The sequence below is a fragment of the Trichosurus vulpecula genome, chromosome 7, assembly GCF_011100635.1.
Source record: "Trichosurus vulpecula isolate mTriVul1 chromosome 7, mTriVul1.pri, whole genome shotgun sequence".
Lineage (NCBI taxonomy): Eukaryota > Metazoa > Chordata > Mammalia > Diprotodontia > Phalangeridae > Trichosurus > Trichosurus vulpecula.
Window position 1 is genome coordinate 9,496,481 of NC_050579.1, and position 17,081 is coordinate 9,513,561.

A 17,081-nucleotide genomic window follows, 5' to 3' on the forward strand; every position below is an offset into this window, starting at 1 on the left:
GGGTGGAGTCTCCCCGAGGCCCCGCCCCTGACCGGCCCGCGCCTGCGCACTAGCCCCTGGGGCTCAGACTCCCTGGCCGAGGCCGTCCCTGCAGTTGCCTCCTTCTCTTCCTGGTAAGATGCGGACATGGGAGGAGGGGGCTGCCTGCGCTACTTCATTTTCCCCACCCGTGACAGGAGCGGGTCTGGAGAGAGGGCGGAAGTCTGGGGCGGGGCGGCTGGGGCTGCCTCAGTTTGCTCACTTGTCAAATGCGCAGGGGTGGGGGGAAGGGGGCGCGCCGGCTTTCCTCCGAGACCCCCGGCCCCGCCCTGGCTGCCTCTGTTTCCCCGTTTATTAAACACGGGGGTGGGGCCGGTGACCCACGCCTATGGGCCCGGTACACAATAGGCGCTGCATAAATGTCGGTGGATGGCTACAGCGCGATAAACATTTATGAAGCACCTACTGCATACAGTGCAATTCCCCAGAAGGAGGCCCTGCCCTCCCGCAGCTTATAGTCTCATTGGGGAAGATCCCGCAGAGGAGGCTGAAGGGGGAGGGGGGCAGAGGCAGGGAGGGCTGGGTGGGTATCAAAAGGATGGGGTCTTGATTTGGCCACGCATTTCCCGGTGGGCGGGAGAATGATGATGGTGGAGTCAGCAATGGATCGCTGAGACCCCCACCCCTCTCTGCCTCAGTTTCCCAGTCTGTCACTGGATGACCCGGGGCTGGGGACTCTACAGCAGTAGCCCCCCTCCTGCCCGCCCTTCTGTGTGCCCTTGAAGCCTGACCCCCGAGCACTGGACTCAGACCCCGAGCTGTGGAGGACAGCGTCCCAAAGGGGTCTATACCAGCCCCTGCTTTGCAGATGGGGTGACTGATGCCCAGAGAGCCTCCCCTAAAGTGACAGAGGTCCTGGGAGAGGCAGGATTCAAACCCAGGACTAGGACCCCAAACAGACCAGCACCTCTTCCACTGCACCATGCTGCCTCCCAAGTCTAGGTGGGTCATCGGTGGTGGTCAGGCAGAGTCCGCCAGCCCAGCATCTCTCTCCTGGGTCCTCTCCACTCACCCTGCCCCTACTCTGCACAGACCCTCATCCGCTCTTATAGGACCCTTGCCTCTCACGCTTAACCGATGTTTGTTGGACCAAGAATGCTGGCCACGGATCATTCTTTGGCAAAGCCCTCCTTCAAGTGGAACTTCCCCAGACCATCCCTATGAAGGATGGGTCATCCACAGCCTCGGGGGCCACCTTGACCTCTGTGGGAGAAGCGGACAAAGGCCCCGGGTCCCCAGTGACCCGCAGAGGCGACTTCAGCACGGCTCCTGGGTTAGCCCCTCACTGACCTTGCCTTAGTGTCCCTTCCCACCCCCCATGGCACCAGGAATTACGGAGCCCCCACCCCCTTCCTTAGGAAGAGCCTATTCTTGAGCTTTATCTAGCTCTTCTAGAGAAGAGGAGACATTTCCCCCCACACACGGTGTTCTTTTTGTGTCAGGGACTGCGGATGTGAACAGCCGTCTCCTTGACTCCGAGCGATGTTTAGCTTGTGAAGCTGCCCTAAGGATCGGTGTCTGGGAATACTCTTGGTGGGTCAGTGGTGGATTGCCGTCCGCCTTCCCGGCCGCCCCAGAAGAAGCGGCTCCTTGCTTCACTCTTCACTGATTTCTCAGCGCTATCGTGCGGCTCCCGCCTCAAGAACCAGGATTGATGAGTGATGACCCTCTGGGTCTCTGAAAAACCCCACCGTGCTCTGCTGGAGCTGACCTCAGTCACTTCCCCATCAGTGGACACGTGCATAAAACTCATCCCCAGAGGCCTGGACAAGTGGCTAAGGAAGAGGCCGCCTCTCTGCTGACTGCCCACGATGCTTGCAAACAGGTTGTCTGAAATGCTGATTTATGAGGCTTAACCGTCTATCCAGGGCTGCCCGGATTGAGCAGCCTGTCTGAGCCATGGACACAAGGCCCTCCTCCCCTGCCAGGTGGCCTGACCGGCTGCTCCAGGAAGGTTCTAGAAGCCTGATCTGTCTGTAGCGCTGGAGGGAGTGTCCAGGGAGCATCCACACAGGAAGCCTTTATGAGAAAGCGTCTGAGTAGATGGGACAGAGAATGGGGGGCAGAATGGAGATACGCTGGTTCAAGCCCCAGCCCTGCCCTGATGAATGAGTCGTGTGACTCTGGTCCAGTCCCCAGGATCAGGGTCTGTACCTGCAAACCGGGAGGAGTTGGCTTCATCAAAGAGCTCTGAAAGTGGTCTTCCGGCATCACAGTAGAAAGGGGAGCCCAGCAGCCCCAAGCCCAACTTGGAATCCAAAAAGGAGGCCTGGAAGGCAGCCCTCCAGCCTCCACGCAGAGACACACATGGCTGGGGTCCCCCAGGCATCCACTTCCACTCTGCTGTCTCTTGTGAGCACCACACCTGGTCTGGGCACTCGCTGACTACCTTCCTAGTGCTACGGATGACAGATCTACTGGACTCTAGTCTGTGGGTTTTTAGTTGGAGTCATGAGCTTGGCTTTGTTTGGTTTTCTGTTTGGTTAGCCATGTTTCAGTACAGTTGCTTTCTTTCGTAACCCTGAGTGTCTTCTGATTCTGGGAAGGGGCCATGGGCTTCCCCAGGCCTGCCCAAGGAGTCCAGGACACACAAAAGATGAAGATCCTCACCCTGGTCTCTTCCCCGGTCTTTGTCCTCCTGTCGTCCACGGCCCCTCTCCAAAGTGCACCCAAGAGTGACCTAGCAGTCACCTCTCCTGGTTCCTTCAGCACCAGCAGGCGTGGTTCATCTGGGCCAAGGGGTTTGAGCTCCCCCGGGCAGCAGGGCACTCTCTTCTTGGCCACCCCTTCCCCACCAGCCATCTTTGTTCTGTCATCCCCAGTGCAAAGGTCGTCCATTCATTCTCTGTGACAGAGGAAACAGAAGCAGGGTCAAAATTGCCTGGGTCCTCAGTGCTGCTGACCACGCAGCCGCCCACTCCCCCGGCCCTGATTCAGCCCTCACGTGGCCCTGGGTACCTAGCAGCTGTACCAGAAGGGTGCCCCAGCAATGACAGGCCAGCAGGATCCAAGATGTGACACGCATTTTAAGCTGCCTTTAGCTCTCCTTGAAGAGAAGCAAGTGCAGGTCCACTTTTCCATTGCTTTGCTTTGTGGGGGCTGTTTTGGATTCATTTGGTGTAGGGCTTAGGACAGACTTAAGAATGGTGATAAGTCTAATTAACCATCATTGCGTTTTCTCTCTTTTAACAGTAGAAACCGAAAGAAGATGAAACAAGAAGAGGAAGACCCCAACGGCACAGACCCTCAGAGAGCCCTGGCCTCTCCCCACAGCGCTGGCCCCAGGGAGGCCCAGGTAATTTGGGAGCTTGGATGTTTGGGGACAGATGAGAAGAGAGGCAGCCCTTCCCAGCCCTGAGACTTAACCCCCAGTGGTCACGTCAGAGGCTTTCAAGCCTCTGTGGGGGCTTGAAAGGCAGGATGGCCCCGGGCCCCAAGAGTCATGGTGCCCATGGGGCACCAGCTCTGTCAGGGCCTACCATGCCAGAAAGGCTTTGCAGACAGACCCCGTTAGGCCTGTCCCTAGGAAGTGGGCAGTGACCACCGAGGGGCTGGGGGAAGCCACACTGATGACCTCCTGTGTCTGTATGCAGAAACAGAGAGACAGACCCAAACAGCTCGAGCTTGTTGTGTTTGCACACTCACTTGTGGAGGGTGTGCGCACCTACCTTCATTTAAGCCTAAAGATTACGTGAAAGGCCGGCTTGACCCCCATGTCCCAAAAAGATCAGTTGGAGAGGGAGGATTTCTGTTTGCTTTGCTTTACCAAAAATGCTTTCTCGGCTCCTTGGGTAAGGGATTCCACGTGCCAAAACTAAGCGTCGACGCAGGGACCCCCGATTCAGAGCTGTGATGATAATAACGATGATTGCTAATGTGTCTGCAGTGTTCTGAGGTTTGCAAAGAGTCTTCCATACAAGGTCTCAGGGGGGTGCCCTTACTGTCCCCATTTCACAGACGAGAAGATGAGAGTAGCCAAGGCCACATGGCCAGTGTCAGGAGGAGGGACTGGAGTCCAGCGTTCGGCCATAACACTGTGTTGGCATTTGGATGCATCGTGGCCTGCATTCCTGGGGCGAGTCATTTGGGACCAGAATAAGGATGCAGTCAGATCGATGTCAGCCAAGATACACGTCTATGAGAGTGCATCTTGGGAGGCCTTTCCCCCAATCTCATGGCTAGCTGGGCGGGCAGGCTGGGGCTGAGTTGGTATTTGGAAGAGGGAGGCAGTGGTCAAGGCAAGGCTGCCTCCCAGTGGCCCTTGAACAGAGGTGGGCAGGAAGGAGGTGGGAGAGAAGGCAAGGTTGCAGAGGGGGAGCAGCACAAGGAAGCCTGAGAGCTAGAACCCGTCTGTGCCCACCCACATCGGTGACCGCATCATGTTGTGAGGATGCCAATGAGGCTGACCAGGGTTGGTAGGAGCAGGAGCCTCCGGGTCAGAGGATTGATTAAAGCCAACCAAAGTCCCAGAAGATAGACCCCCTGGCGGCCTTTTAGCTCAGAGTGAACCAGACCATGTGATCAGCTCACAGGGTTACAGCAAGCAGACTGTCCGCGTCCATCGCATCCTGTGACAGTCAGCCTGGTCACCAGTGGAGGCGAAGCAGAGGCCTTGGGCTCCCTCAAGGCAAATGGAAGCCTGTTGGTGGCAATCCTAGCACCTAGCCTGCTGCCATCTGAGCCCCATGCAGGAGCCCCCTTGGCCAGAAGGCTCTGCAGGGGAAGCAACCAGTCTTCCCCACAAGACACATTAAGAGGCATCCGGGAATGGTGGCAGCTGCTCCTGCTTGCAAGCCCTTGTTCACGAGCTGTGCTGGTGGGGGAGTGGGGCGTGACCCTGAGCAGGTGCCAGTCACTTACAAGAGTTTATTAAGCACCACCTGGATGCTCATAGCAAGCCTTTATTGGAATACACAAGGGGATGAAATATTTGCCCAGACATTCTATCTCAGCCCCCATCATATTGTCTCGGTTTTGTGCAGAAAGCAGGAGAAGCCAAAGAACAGAATGATGAAGACCCCGCAAAAAAGAATTCAGAGCCCGAGGAGCTTGTGGCCATCGAAAACTACACAGCAACGGATGAGACACAGGTAATGATGGGTGAGCCCAGGTGTGACATCAGCCTGGTTTCCTGACACTTCCTTGGGCACAGATTCTGATGTGCAGGACAGGACAGGACTTATGGCTGAAGTAGCTGAAAGCCGTGCCATCCTGAAGAGGTAGTGGGGACGCCCTCCAATGGGACTGTGGGGACTGGGGGGGTCACCTGCTGGGACTGTGGGGGGTGCGGGAGGGACCTGGAGCAGAGACAGGCAGGAGTCACCCTCGGTTTCCTTGTGAGCTTGACCCAGAATGGCTGCAAGGGGCCAGTCTTTAGATTTTAGGCCATGAACAGAAGCTAATCATGATTTAACCTAGGACAGTGCACACGTGCACACACTAAGGTCTTGTGTCCTGTTTATCCCTCTCCTGGCTCCCCTTCTGGAAGGGTCCTCTCTTTAATGGGTTGAACTGGTTAAACATTGGCACTTCTTGGTGACCCCAACTGACGAGCAGAACAGAGTAGGGGGAGCACGCAGAAGGTCCCACAGGCCTCAGGAGGGAGGCCTGACTCTCCTGGAGGAATCAAGGCCTGGAACGGAGGACATGCTCAGAGTCTTGAGGGGCCAGACTTGCTCCTGTCTCCTCACCAGCTCTTGAGTGGGCAGCCCTAGGTGGGAATTGTCCAGCTTTCTGAGGTTGATAGGAGCCATCGTTGAAAGCCAATGCTCATGGTTCATGGGGTGGCCTGCTCTGCATCTTTCACAGTTCTGAGCCTGCAGCCCTGGGGGTAACGGCCACGGCAGTGGGTCCTAGCCCCCTTTGATGCCATTCTGGCCCCCAAGACATCAACCTTAATATCCACTTAAGATGGCCACAGACAGATGCCAGCAAGGATGGGGTCTCTTTGTCCAAGCTCACAAACAAGCCCCGCTCCAGGGAGGGAATGCCTTGGCAATTTTCTTCAGAGGCTCCATCGGGCAATTTCTGGCCTTATGGGACTTCCTTCCTGCCTCTTGTCTTCCAGCTCAGTTTCTGCAAGGGAGAGAAGCTGCTCGTGCTGAGACGGGTGACGGCCGAGTGGTGGTGGGGTGAGCAGGAGGGCTGCTGCGGGTACATCCCTGCCAGCTACGTGAGGGAGAGCTTGGAAGACCCGGAGCCTGAAGACACGTGGCAAGACGAGGAATATTTTGGCAGCTATGGAACCCTGGTAACACATCTTTGTGGGGAAAATCTCTCTTTTCACTGTTTTCCTACCTCCTGAAGAAGCTCCCTGCCCCACACTGGTCACAGGTGGATGGCATTTGCAGCTACCTCAGCTGGCCAGCATTAATGTGGGCACCCTTTTCCTTTAGAAACTCCACTTGGAAATGTTGTCAGACCAGCCCAGGACAGCTGTATACCACCAGGTGATCCTGCAGCACAGAGAATTTCTGGAAGACAAAGTGATTTTGGACGTTGGATGTGGCACCGGTATCCTCAGTCTCTTCTGTGCCCATCACGCACGGCCCAGAGCAGTAAGTGGGCAGAGCCTTGTCTCTGGGAGGAGGGAGTTTGGTTACCCACACCTGCTGCTGGATATGAGGCCCTGACCTAGGCACGAGGGTCCCTGACCTCCCAGCTGGGGAGCTTCATCTTCAGGTGTAAATAGGCCACTCATCTGCTGCTTGATAGTCTTAGTGGAGCATCACCTGGGGCACTGAGTAATGATCTGGAGTCATGCAGCCTGTGTGCGGAGGCCCGAGGCAAGCCTGGATGCCAAAGCACTCTCTTCCCTTGGTCCCCGGTGTCTCCTCCATCAGAGCACCTCACACCGGGGTTGGAACGGGCTGCTGAGGTCCTTCCCACATGCTGGGGTCAGAAGATTGAGAGTGAGCAGGCCTTCTGCTCTGGCCCCGTGATCTTACAGACCTCCAGGAAGTTTAGAGCTTTGCCCAGGGTCTCAGTGTTAGCAAACAGAGACAAGATGCACACCCAGGACCAGCTCTTGTCCCACTATGTTATCTTGCAAAAACCCATGGAGGTAGGCAGTGTGATAGCTGTGGTGCCAGGGCTTGCCTCCTTGTGGTCACACACAGTTACTGGCAGCCAAGTATCCTCAATCATTAGGGATGATGCGGCCCAGGGGGAGCAGCAGGGGTAGCCTGGGCCTGCTGGGTCCTGCTCTGGGTCTCATACACAGCCCATGGATGAGGTGGAAGACCTGAGTAGGAGTGTTGGCACTCACATGCCGGGTGCCAGCCAAGCGGTGAGGGTGCGTTTCTCCATGTCCACAGGTCTATGCCGTGGAGGCCAGTGAGATAGCCCAACACACTGAGCAGCTGGTATTGCGCAATGGCTTTGCAGACAAAATCACTGTCTTCCAGCAGAAGGTGGAGGACGTGGCCCTGCCAGGGAAAGTGGATGTGCTGGTGTCTGAGTGGATGGGCACGTGTCTGTTGGTGAGGAGTGGCTCAGGACTAACTGCAGGGAGTGGCGCAGGCCTCACCCTCCTCAGGAGCAGCACCTGCTCGATTGAGGCTCCATGATGAGCCTCAGAGGAGCCAGTGGGAGGTGGGCTCAAGCTAGCTCAGGCCCTGCCTGGCCAGAGGCAGCTTGGACACAGCTGCCACCCAGGGACCAGGAAAGGGGCCAGGGTGACTGACCGTGGAGCAGAAGCGTCAGGTCAGCGCTTACTGCCTTACTTTTTTCTTCTCTCTGTAGTTTGAGTTCATGATTGAGTCTGTGCTATATGCACGGGACAAGTGGCTTTCCCCTGATGGAGTCATTTGGCCGACCACGGCTGCAATCCATCTCGCCCCTTGCAGTGCTGAGAAGGACTATGACCACAAAGTCCTCTTCTGGGACAACGCCTATGAGTTTGACCTCAGCTCTTTAAAGTGAGTGGCCCCAAAATGAGCTCCCTTTGAAGCCAGCCAGGCCTGCTGAGAGGGCTCTGACAGCCAGGGCTCTTAATAACCTGGTGGAAGACGCACACAGTCAGCTTGCTGTGTTTGAGAGCTGGCTGAGCCCGAGAGCATGCACTGAGATGGGGGAGCTGGCACAGGGGCCACCAGGTAGCCTGGCACGAAACCCCAGCCAGGGGATGAAGGCATCGTTGGGGCCAGGCAACTGCTGGAATGGCTCATCCCTGCTGGGGAGAGAAGGAGCTGCCTGGAATGGTTTTGTGTGTTCTTGTAAACAGGAACCGCCTGGTCCAGGGGAAAGAGGCAGCAGACCTGGGTTCAAATCCTGCTCCTGTTACTCCTGTGTGACCTGGAGCAAATCAGTGCTCTGCTCTGGGCTGCAAGCTCAGGCCTGTAAGAGGGTGGCCAGTGAGCCCCTTCCCAGCTCTAGAGTGGGGGGGTCTTCATGTGGAGGGATGGGTGGCTGGTCTCCAGTTTCACCACATCAGCCTTCAGAGGTTTTCCATAGGGTCATTAACATCTCTCCCTTCATCCTTACTTCTACTCTGTGTTTCCTTATGTATCCCTCAACTTCCATCCACATCTCATATAAGGTTCACTCTCTCTCTCTCTCCCCCCCTCCCCCTCTCCCCACCCTTCCCCTCCCCAACTTTCTCTCTCCCTCCCCCCTTTTCTCTCTCTTCCCTCTTTTCTCCCCCTCCCATCATCATCATCATTCAGGGCTCTCTCATGCTCCCTTCTTTGGGGGTGGGGCTGAACCAGTCACCCCGTCCATCCTGTCTCCTGTGGATCAGAAGGCTTCTGTCCTCCTGGGGTTGTTGCCGTGATTCTTTTCCCTTGGGTAGGGACACATTTGGGGGTGTCCGTTGCAGCTCAGCCTATATCTGAGGTGTTTAGCCTGTCAGGCCAGGGCCCATATTTGGACTATGAGATGCACCCTGGTCCGTCTGCACTCCTTTCCTCGCCCCTCTTTGAGGCAGTGAGAGCTTTCAACGTGTAGGTGTTCAGTAAAAGTTTGTGGTCACGAGTGGGAGTGTGTCTCTGTCTGTGGAGCCCACTCCTGTCCTTGTATGGGAACAGACAGGGAGAAATGATGAGGGAGGAGGAGACCCCAAAGAGCAGGGCCGTGAGCACACTCTCTGGGCATCATCCACGGGCCCAGCTGATCGCTGTGACTGCTTACGAAGCCTCCCAGCTCTTGGAGCACCAAGCGCATGGACTGTACCTGTTCCCCCCATGTCCCGGTGTAAGAGGGACAGAGCAGCAAAGCGCCGACTCTGACAGGGGGCTTCTTAACTGCAGAGGTGGTCAAATGAAGTGAAAGAGGGAACTAGGAGGTGTTTGAGCAGTGGTTTCTCTCTGGTTTGCGTGTGCCCTGGAGCCCCGGGAGAGGAAGGGAGGGGATGCTTGCTGGAGCTGGGGACCATGGCCATCACAGGCCCTGATTCCGGCCCTTTATTCCTCCTTGACCAGATCTTTGGCCATCGAGGAATTTTTTGCCAAGCCCAAGTACAATCATATTTTGGAGCCCGAAGAATGTCTTTCTGACCCACATCCTGTCTTCCAGTTGGACATGAAAACCATGCAGATCCCTGACCTTGAGGTGAGAGAGGGGTGCCCGGCCTTGGTCTCAGAGTCCCCTGCAGCTGTTCCTCTGGCATAGTCAGCCCTTGTCTGAGCAGTTCACCCAGTCCAGAACCCCTGACGCATATGCAGGAAGCCCCACCCCCCCTTCCTGCAGAGGCGAGGTGGGCTGCGCCTCTTCACTTGCTTCAGGCTGTGTGGCTCCAGACCGCCCCCCCTTCTATTCTCTGCCCCCCAGAAGATGAAAGGCGAGCTCTGCTTCTGTATTCAGAGGTCTGGGACTCTGCATGGGTTTTCTGCCTGGTTCAGTGTTGAGTTCCAGAATGTGGGAGAAGACAGACCGCAGCTGGTGCTGAGCACAGGCCCCTCGGACCCGTAAGTGTTTGGGGCAGTGACTGCTGGCCACCCTGGGCCCTTGGCCAGGGTCTGTGGGGAGATAGCAGTGAGCGAACCAGCAGGGAAAGCAGGCCACGTGGCATCACCATGGCATGATCCTGTTTGCTTTCTTTTTGTTAGCCTGTTGGCTTTGGTCAGGGAGTTTGATTCAGAAGCAGTTTGGGGATAACTAAGGAAAAAGGAACGGAGAACTTGGAGGCTTTGGTTTAAGATAGAAATGTTGATTTTGAAAACTAAGGAAACAGGATAGAACTATAGCATATTAAAATAATTAGAAGCACACATTAAGCATCTGCTGTATATCAGGCCCTTGGCAGGAGAGGGGAGGTTACAAATGGGATTTTAAAAGATTACAAAGAGGGTCCAAGTCTTGCCTTCAGCAGACCTGCCTGTGTGACCCTGAGCAAGTGCGTGCTTTCTCAGTGTCCGAGCAGCTCCCAGACCGTACGCTACAGGCAAGAGGCCAGTCACCAGCAGCAGAACCACCTGGCCAGCTCCTTCCCTCCTGTGTGTAAACCGACAGAAATGGGTTTGGTGCCAGGCCTATGGGGAATCCCAGATAAAGAAACTCCCTTCACCAGAGCGTGTTGGTCCCAGCTGCCAGCAGGGTCGGGACTTCCTGCTGTTCCTTAGCCGTTTGGAGACCCTGTGTCCCCAACCAACCCTGTCCTCAAGCTTATCTCTCTGAGCCCAGGCTCTTGAGGAATTCTCATTGTATCCTAGGATTTGGGGAGCAGAAGGTACTGGAGGAGGGCTCTCCTCCAGTCTCCCTTTTACAGATCAGACCACTGAGGCCCAGGGAGTTTAGGTGGCTTGACTCACCCCAGGGTTCAGCCGGTTATTCTAGAGTGGGAGGGGTCCTTATTTGGTGATGCCTTTGCCCACAGCACAACGCATTGGAAACAGACCTTATTTATGCTGGATGAGCCTTTGGCCGTCCATGCCGGAGACGTGGTTACTGGCTCCATCGTGCTGCAGAGAAACCCGGTGTGGAGGAGGCATATGTCTGTCACCCTGAGCTGGACCATCACCTCCAAACAAGACCCCACCTCTCCAAAGGTACCAGAGAGGGACGGCCCTTCAGTGGCAGACATGGCTGCCTGTGGTTGGCACCCAGCTTCTGCCTCTGATGTGGGTTCTGGGTGACAGAGAAGAGGGGGTATCCCCAGAGCCTCACTGACGCCAGATAGAGACCCCCAGGAGGTTTAGTAGCGCAAAGGCTACAGTGGGTCCATCCAGGCATGGGCCGATCCATCCGTTCAGCTTGTGTGGGGCTGTGCCATCCAGGGGGTCTTTTCCCTGGGGACTCCAGCAGGTGTGGGGTTTAGGCAGAGGATTCGTCTCCCCCAGCCTCTCTTGTAGAAAACCTGAACGCAGCCTGTGACTGCTGTTATTTCTTACTGTGGCTCCTTAACTATGAAAAGTCAGCAGTTGCAAGTGTAAAATAAAACCAGACCTGGCCAAAGTGTTGGCCATCCTTCCGGCCAGCTTACAGAGTGGATGCTTAGCAAAGCCCTCTTCTCCAGGTGTAGACTTGAGGTCTCAGAGAAATCACAGAAAGGAGGATTGGCTTCCTCTGAGCTGGGGCCTAAAGCAGAAGGAAGAACCACCGTGCAGAGGTTGTGGGCCAGTCATGAGGCTGGCATCTGGTTGTTTTGTGTTGAAAGGGAGGGGTGTGCTTCGTGGATGGTGTGGAAGAGCAGCCCCTTATTGCTAAACGCTGCATTACTGTGAGGAGACATCACTGAGAGCTCAAGAAACGGAAATCGGGAATGTTGGGGTTCATCCATTTTCCCCGCTTTGTTTCAGGTTGGAGAAAAAACCTTCCCGATCTGGAGATGAGGCCTGCAGAAGGCCCAGGCCGGCAGGGGGGACAATGGCCGTGAGGGGTGTGGCTGGGCCCCTGCCCTCCTCCCTGGCAGCTAAACTGAAATATGAAAGGCACAGCACCAAAGGCTGGGAGGCCCCTCAGAACATTGTACAGGTGGGGGAAGCCCCATTGTACAAATGAGGGCACTGAGGCCCATGAAGGCAAATGGGCTTGTCCTGGCTCATGCAGGGAGTGGCAGAGCGAGCAGGAGGACCCAAAGGCTGCCTGCCACCACACCGTCCTGCTTGTGCCTCGCAGACCAAAGCCCTTTCTCCGAGAGTTGGGCCGGGGTCCTCCAGCCTCTTCCTTGAGAGTCCTTCAGCTCCATTTCATGACTCTCCTCGATGCTGAACTTCTCAGGCCTCAGTCTTCCAGAGACTTTCTCTGCAGCATGATGTCCTAGGAGCCAAAGCCTCTTCCAAGCTCACGATGTCAAGCCACTCGTCACACACAGCTCTAGCGGAGACGTGCCGAGGACGAATTTATCTGACCGTCATGCGGGGGGTGTGGAGGGAGGGGAGAAGCCCTTCCTGTCTCCTGGTCATTCCATGGCCACAAACAGTCCCTTCGTTCTCAGGGCATCTTCGCTTTGTCCACGGCTCAGTCCTCGCCCACTTTTCAGGGACCAGCTTCCTCTGTGTGCGTGGTTCCAGCCATCAGCCCTCCCATGATTCTTGGAGCTTGCCCACGCCTCATCCCTTACGGCACAGTAACGTGCTGTGACCTTCCACGCCATGGGCTCCATGGGCACCTGCTTTGTCTCCAGGTCTCTGCTGACCCAAAGGGCTGCTTGGATGTTGTGGGCAGTGCTGGGCCTGTGCTCCTGTCCTTGATTTCCTGGGAGCTCAAACCCAGGCTTAGTATCCCTGGCCCAGGCTATGGACTGCCATGCGATTCTGACCTGGGCCTCCCGATGGAAGCCCAGCATACACAGTCTAAGGCTCCACCAACGCTGTGCCAGTACCTGGCTGCCCGCATCCCCTCGCCTCTTGGCTTCTTTGCCACTTTGCTGTATGCCAGTTTGCCGGACAATCCCAGGGAGTTGCCTTGGTTTGGGCGGGGATGGTGTTTGCGTGGCTATTTTTCCTGCATCTTCCTAGCAGTGATCCCAGGCAGTCTTTTACTCGGCCGTCAGCAGTTGGCATTCTTTTGAAAACCGCTCTGTTGGGGGAAGTATTCATTTTAAGTTGTTTGTTAAACTCTGAATCTCTGTGTGATTCTGGAAACAGGACTTTTGAGCTGTCCATGGCATCATGACCAACTTTTCTCCTTCTGTGCACTAAAAAGAAGGGCAGAGATTGCTCTCCCCCGCACGTGGGCTTAGAACATCCCTTTTGAAACAAGCCATACCAGATACCACAAGGCATCTAACCAAAGCTGTCCTCTAATTTGGAAGACAATAAAATCAGTATTTATTTTTGACAGGTTTGCAAAGTGGGCGTCTGTTTATTTAAAATCTATAGAACCCTTGTGAGGTTTTAGCGGTGCCAAGAGCTGGTTTTCCATGGTGCTTCGGTGTTGGTCAGCTCTCCACTCAGTGGACATTATCTGACTCTCACAACCCCCCCCCCACAAGGGGGCCAGTGGACTCCAGGGATCATTCCAGTTTACGTTAAACTCCCAAGTTCATTGGGGCTCAGAAAAATGAACAGACTTGCCCAAGGTCACCAGTTAGGAAATATCACAGGTGGGATTCAAGCCTAGATCTTCCTACACACGCTAACCACTGTGCAACACTGTCCTTTGTCCGCAAATGCAACTTGATTTCCTCTGGTAGGGCCTCATGGATCTGGTGGCAACAAGCCAGAGCCCCCAGGCTCAGTGAAGGGTCAGGGCTCCAGAGAGTGTTTGGACAGTGGACAGCAGGACTCCAGTGGGGACTAGCAAACATGTGAATGTTCATAGGACACAAAGACCCATCAAATTGCTTGTGTAAGTTGGACATATAGCCCTTTAACAATCAGACTCCTCATGGCCTTTCCTTGGCCCCTGGGCATGACTTCAGGGCTGCCCAACAGCCCAGGAGACCCTAGCCCCACCCAGAGAAGGAGAGAAAACACCTGGTGGAAGGAGCTGCCCTTCCCCCTCTCACTCCCTGGCTCAGCCCTTCCCTCTTGAGGCCTGGAGGCAGGGTCATCCTTCAGCTGGCCAAGCTCCCCACATCTCCAGAGGAGTCCCTTTTGCCCCAGAGCTCATGGGGCACACCCCCTCCTGTCATGCTCAGAGACAAGGGGTCCCTGCTGCCAAGGATAAGCAGCTGAATGGGCGAGATCTGGGACCCCTTTGGGAGTCTCAGGCCTTCTATAGGGCCACAGGGCAGGGCTTTGGCAGGACGAATCTCGGGGGCTGTCATCTGCCATCCCCTGCCTTGGCAAGGCATGGCCCTTGGGTGCCCATGAGCCCCAAAATCCAGGTTGCTGGCCATGTGAGGAGGTGCCAAGAAGGCCAAGGATGCTTCCCAGTGGGGAGGATGTGGTTCTTAGGTTGGGCCCAGCGTTTGGCCTGAAGCTTCTCCTGATGTCCCTCCCCCACTCCTAGGGTTCTCCCCTCTGCCCCAACTTCCTTTGTACTTAGTGATTTGTGTTTATTAACCCTACATTTATGCTGTATATTTCATCTTTCATATGTACATGTTACCTGCCCTGTTAGAATGCCTACTCCTTGGGAGCAGGGGTCATCCCACTGTCTGTATCCTCATCACCAGAGCAGTGCCTGGTGCAAAGCAGACACCCAAATACTGACCAATTAGTTGGCTGACCACCTCTCCTTCAGTTCCCCCCTCCACAGGTGACCCAGATTGCAGACTCACAACCATTTCTTAGATGGACTTTGAGAGTTGCCATGGCTAAAGAATTCATGCCCCGCCCCCCCCCCATGGTTAGTCTGGCCAAGGGCCCCAGCCTGCAGCCACCCTGCCCATAACTGAACTTGTGATGGGCAGTGTGGCCTTTCCAGACTGGCAGCATCTGTCAGAGTCTTAAGAGTCACCAGCACCTTGAGGCTCAGAGGATTTTGGCCAAGACTAGATGCCAGTGGTGGGATTCAGCTGGTTAACACCAGTTCAATAGAACCCGTACCTAATTTTAGGTTGAGTTTGATGAACTGGTTGTTAGTGGGGTTGGGGCCTGGAAACCAGTTGTTAGCGGGGGCAGGGCCTTTGGCGTCTCAACTTGGTTCTGGTTCAGTGGAGAACTGGTTAATTTCTTTGAATCCTACCACTGCATCAGTCCATTAACAGCCTAGGAGAGACCCCAACTTTGGGACACCAGTAGTGATCTCCAAGGAGTTACAGAGGCCATCAGTAAAAAAGCAAGGCCTTGGGCCCTGCCTATCCCCACAGAACACCCTTCTAATCATGAGATGCTTGGGTGCCTGTGCCTGGACCACAATTCCAAATCACATCCAGTTCTAAAATCAAATCTCTCCCTAGCTTCAAAGCATTGGCCCTAGCAGTTCCTCTCAAGTTCAAGGGCAGCATGCCTTAGCCAAACACTTGCCTCTCCTCCTGATACTGTGGCCAGCTGCAGCTATAGAATTTATTGGTCCAACCCTGACATACTGCGCTCTTCTCAGCAACCTAAGGGGCAAGGACAACTCCAGGGGACTCACGATGGAGAATGCGATCTTCATCCAGAGAAAGAACTGTGAAGTTTGAATACAGATCGAGGTGCACTACATGATCGCCTTTTTTTTGCTTCTCTTTTGTTTTTTTGGGTTGGTTTTTTTTTTTTTTGGTTCTGTTTCTTCTTTCTCATGATTCATTCCATTGGTCAAAATTCTTCTCCACGACTTGACTAGTGCATAAATTAATTCAATGCGAAGTTATACATGACAGTTATATGAGATTCCATGCCGTCTTGGGGAGGGAGGGGGGAGGGAGGGGAGAAAATCTGGAACTCAAAACTATGTAGAACCGTGTGTGGTAAACTAAAAATAAATAAAGAAAAAAAAAAGAATTTATTGGTCCGACTCCCTGTGTACATGCTAGTTGGCTGTGCACTGGGACATAACAATATTTACTACTTACTGACCTTCCTGATGTGTATCCTAGATATAGTCAAATGAAGCAACCTGGATGTTTCTAGTCAGCCCTGACCTTTGGTTGACTTAGTGACCTTTCACAGTCAAAACCACACCCCCAGGTGGCCCCCCTTGGGCTATTTCCTAGTGAACTCTGAGTAAGATACCTATGCAGTAGATACAAAAAGTGCATATTCCTTTAAGAACTGACCACCCCTTAACCACTCCCTAATCCCACCCCAAAACACCTAATTGACATATTTCACCCCCAAATCTCATATTTAAACTTTCCTTGTGCCCCTGTAAGGTTGAAGGTTCCCTAAGTACTCTTGCCTGCTGTAAAGTGTAACAAATCTTTGCCACCTTGACTTAAAGAATGCTTGAGATCGTGAATTCATTCCAGATGGCCCTGACCCTCTCCATTATTCGGGTCCTTGAGGGGCACTCCCCCTCAGTAACCCCATCTGGGAACTCCAGTCTTGGGGTTCCTGGACTTCATCTCCCTCAACACTAAGGTGTCATAAGCCTGGAGCAGGCATCACTATATAGGAATCCGGCCATTCCTCACTCTGGCTTCTGCACCTAGGTGGGATGCTTGGCTGCCTGGCCTGGAGTGCCCAGAAGAGCTTTCACAGGATTGTGGGGGATCACCTGGTCCAGCTTCCTTAGGTGAGGATGCCAAGGCCCTGAAAGGCTATGACTTCCCTAGTCACCCAGGCCATCAAAAGCGACCAGGCAGACCTCTGACTGCCTCCCTTGGTGGGACAGCAGCTAAAGGTCAGGGAACAGGGCATCAGTGGACCGGAGTCAGAGTCCCATTCTCCTGTTCATGAATCCAGGGAAGCCCAGGTATTACTGGAAAAGTGTGAGCTATTTGCAAATCAGATCAAACCTGTCTCAGCTGCAGCTCCCGCAGAAAAGCCAACCACTTTGACTTTATCATCGATATCAAAGGTACCAACCCCTGGGATCTCAAAGTCCAGGCAGAGGCCCAGCTGGGCCACATGACGTTAAGAGAAGCAGCTCAGACATAGTAAGACTCTGTTTGAGAGCCTGAATGAAAATGAACCCTTCCTCCTACAGATGGAAGGAAATAGCTTCCTTTGTTTGGCCACGCTCTCCTGTGGGATATACAAAGAGCCTACAGGCCTTTGTTTAGAACACAAGGAGGTGTTATCCACTTAGTTCTAGAATGGGGAAGGGCATGTGAAAGTGAGCCTTTAAAT

At 54.5% G+C, this 17,081-nt stretch overlaps 1 protein-coding gene across 1 annotated transcript; it reads left to right on the top strand.

Annotated features, from left to right (window-relative positions):
* The first annotated feature begins 54 nt into the window (after positions 1-54).
* PRMT2 (protein arginine methyltransferase 2) lies at positions 55-13,239 on the top strand. The gene is given in 12 exon segments (XM_036769287.1): positions 55-113; positions 3,232-3,334; positions 5,022-5,129; positions 6,107-6,289; positions 6,435-6,596; positions 7,356-7,520; positions 7,783-7,958; positions 9,459-9,588; positions 9,808-9,944; positions 10,853-10,932; positions 10,935-11,024; positions 11,775-13,239. Coding segments are annotated over 11 exon segments (1,395 nt in total). The 5' UTR covers positions 55-113; positions 3,232-3,247; the 3' UTR covers positions 11,852-13,239.
* Positions 13,240-17,081: the final 3,842 nt, after the last annotated feature.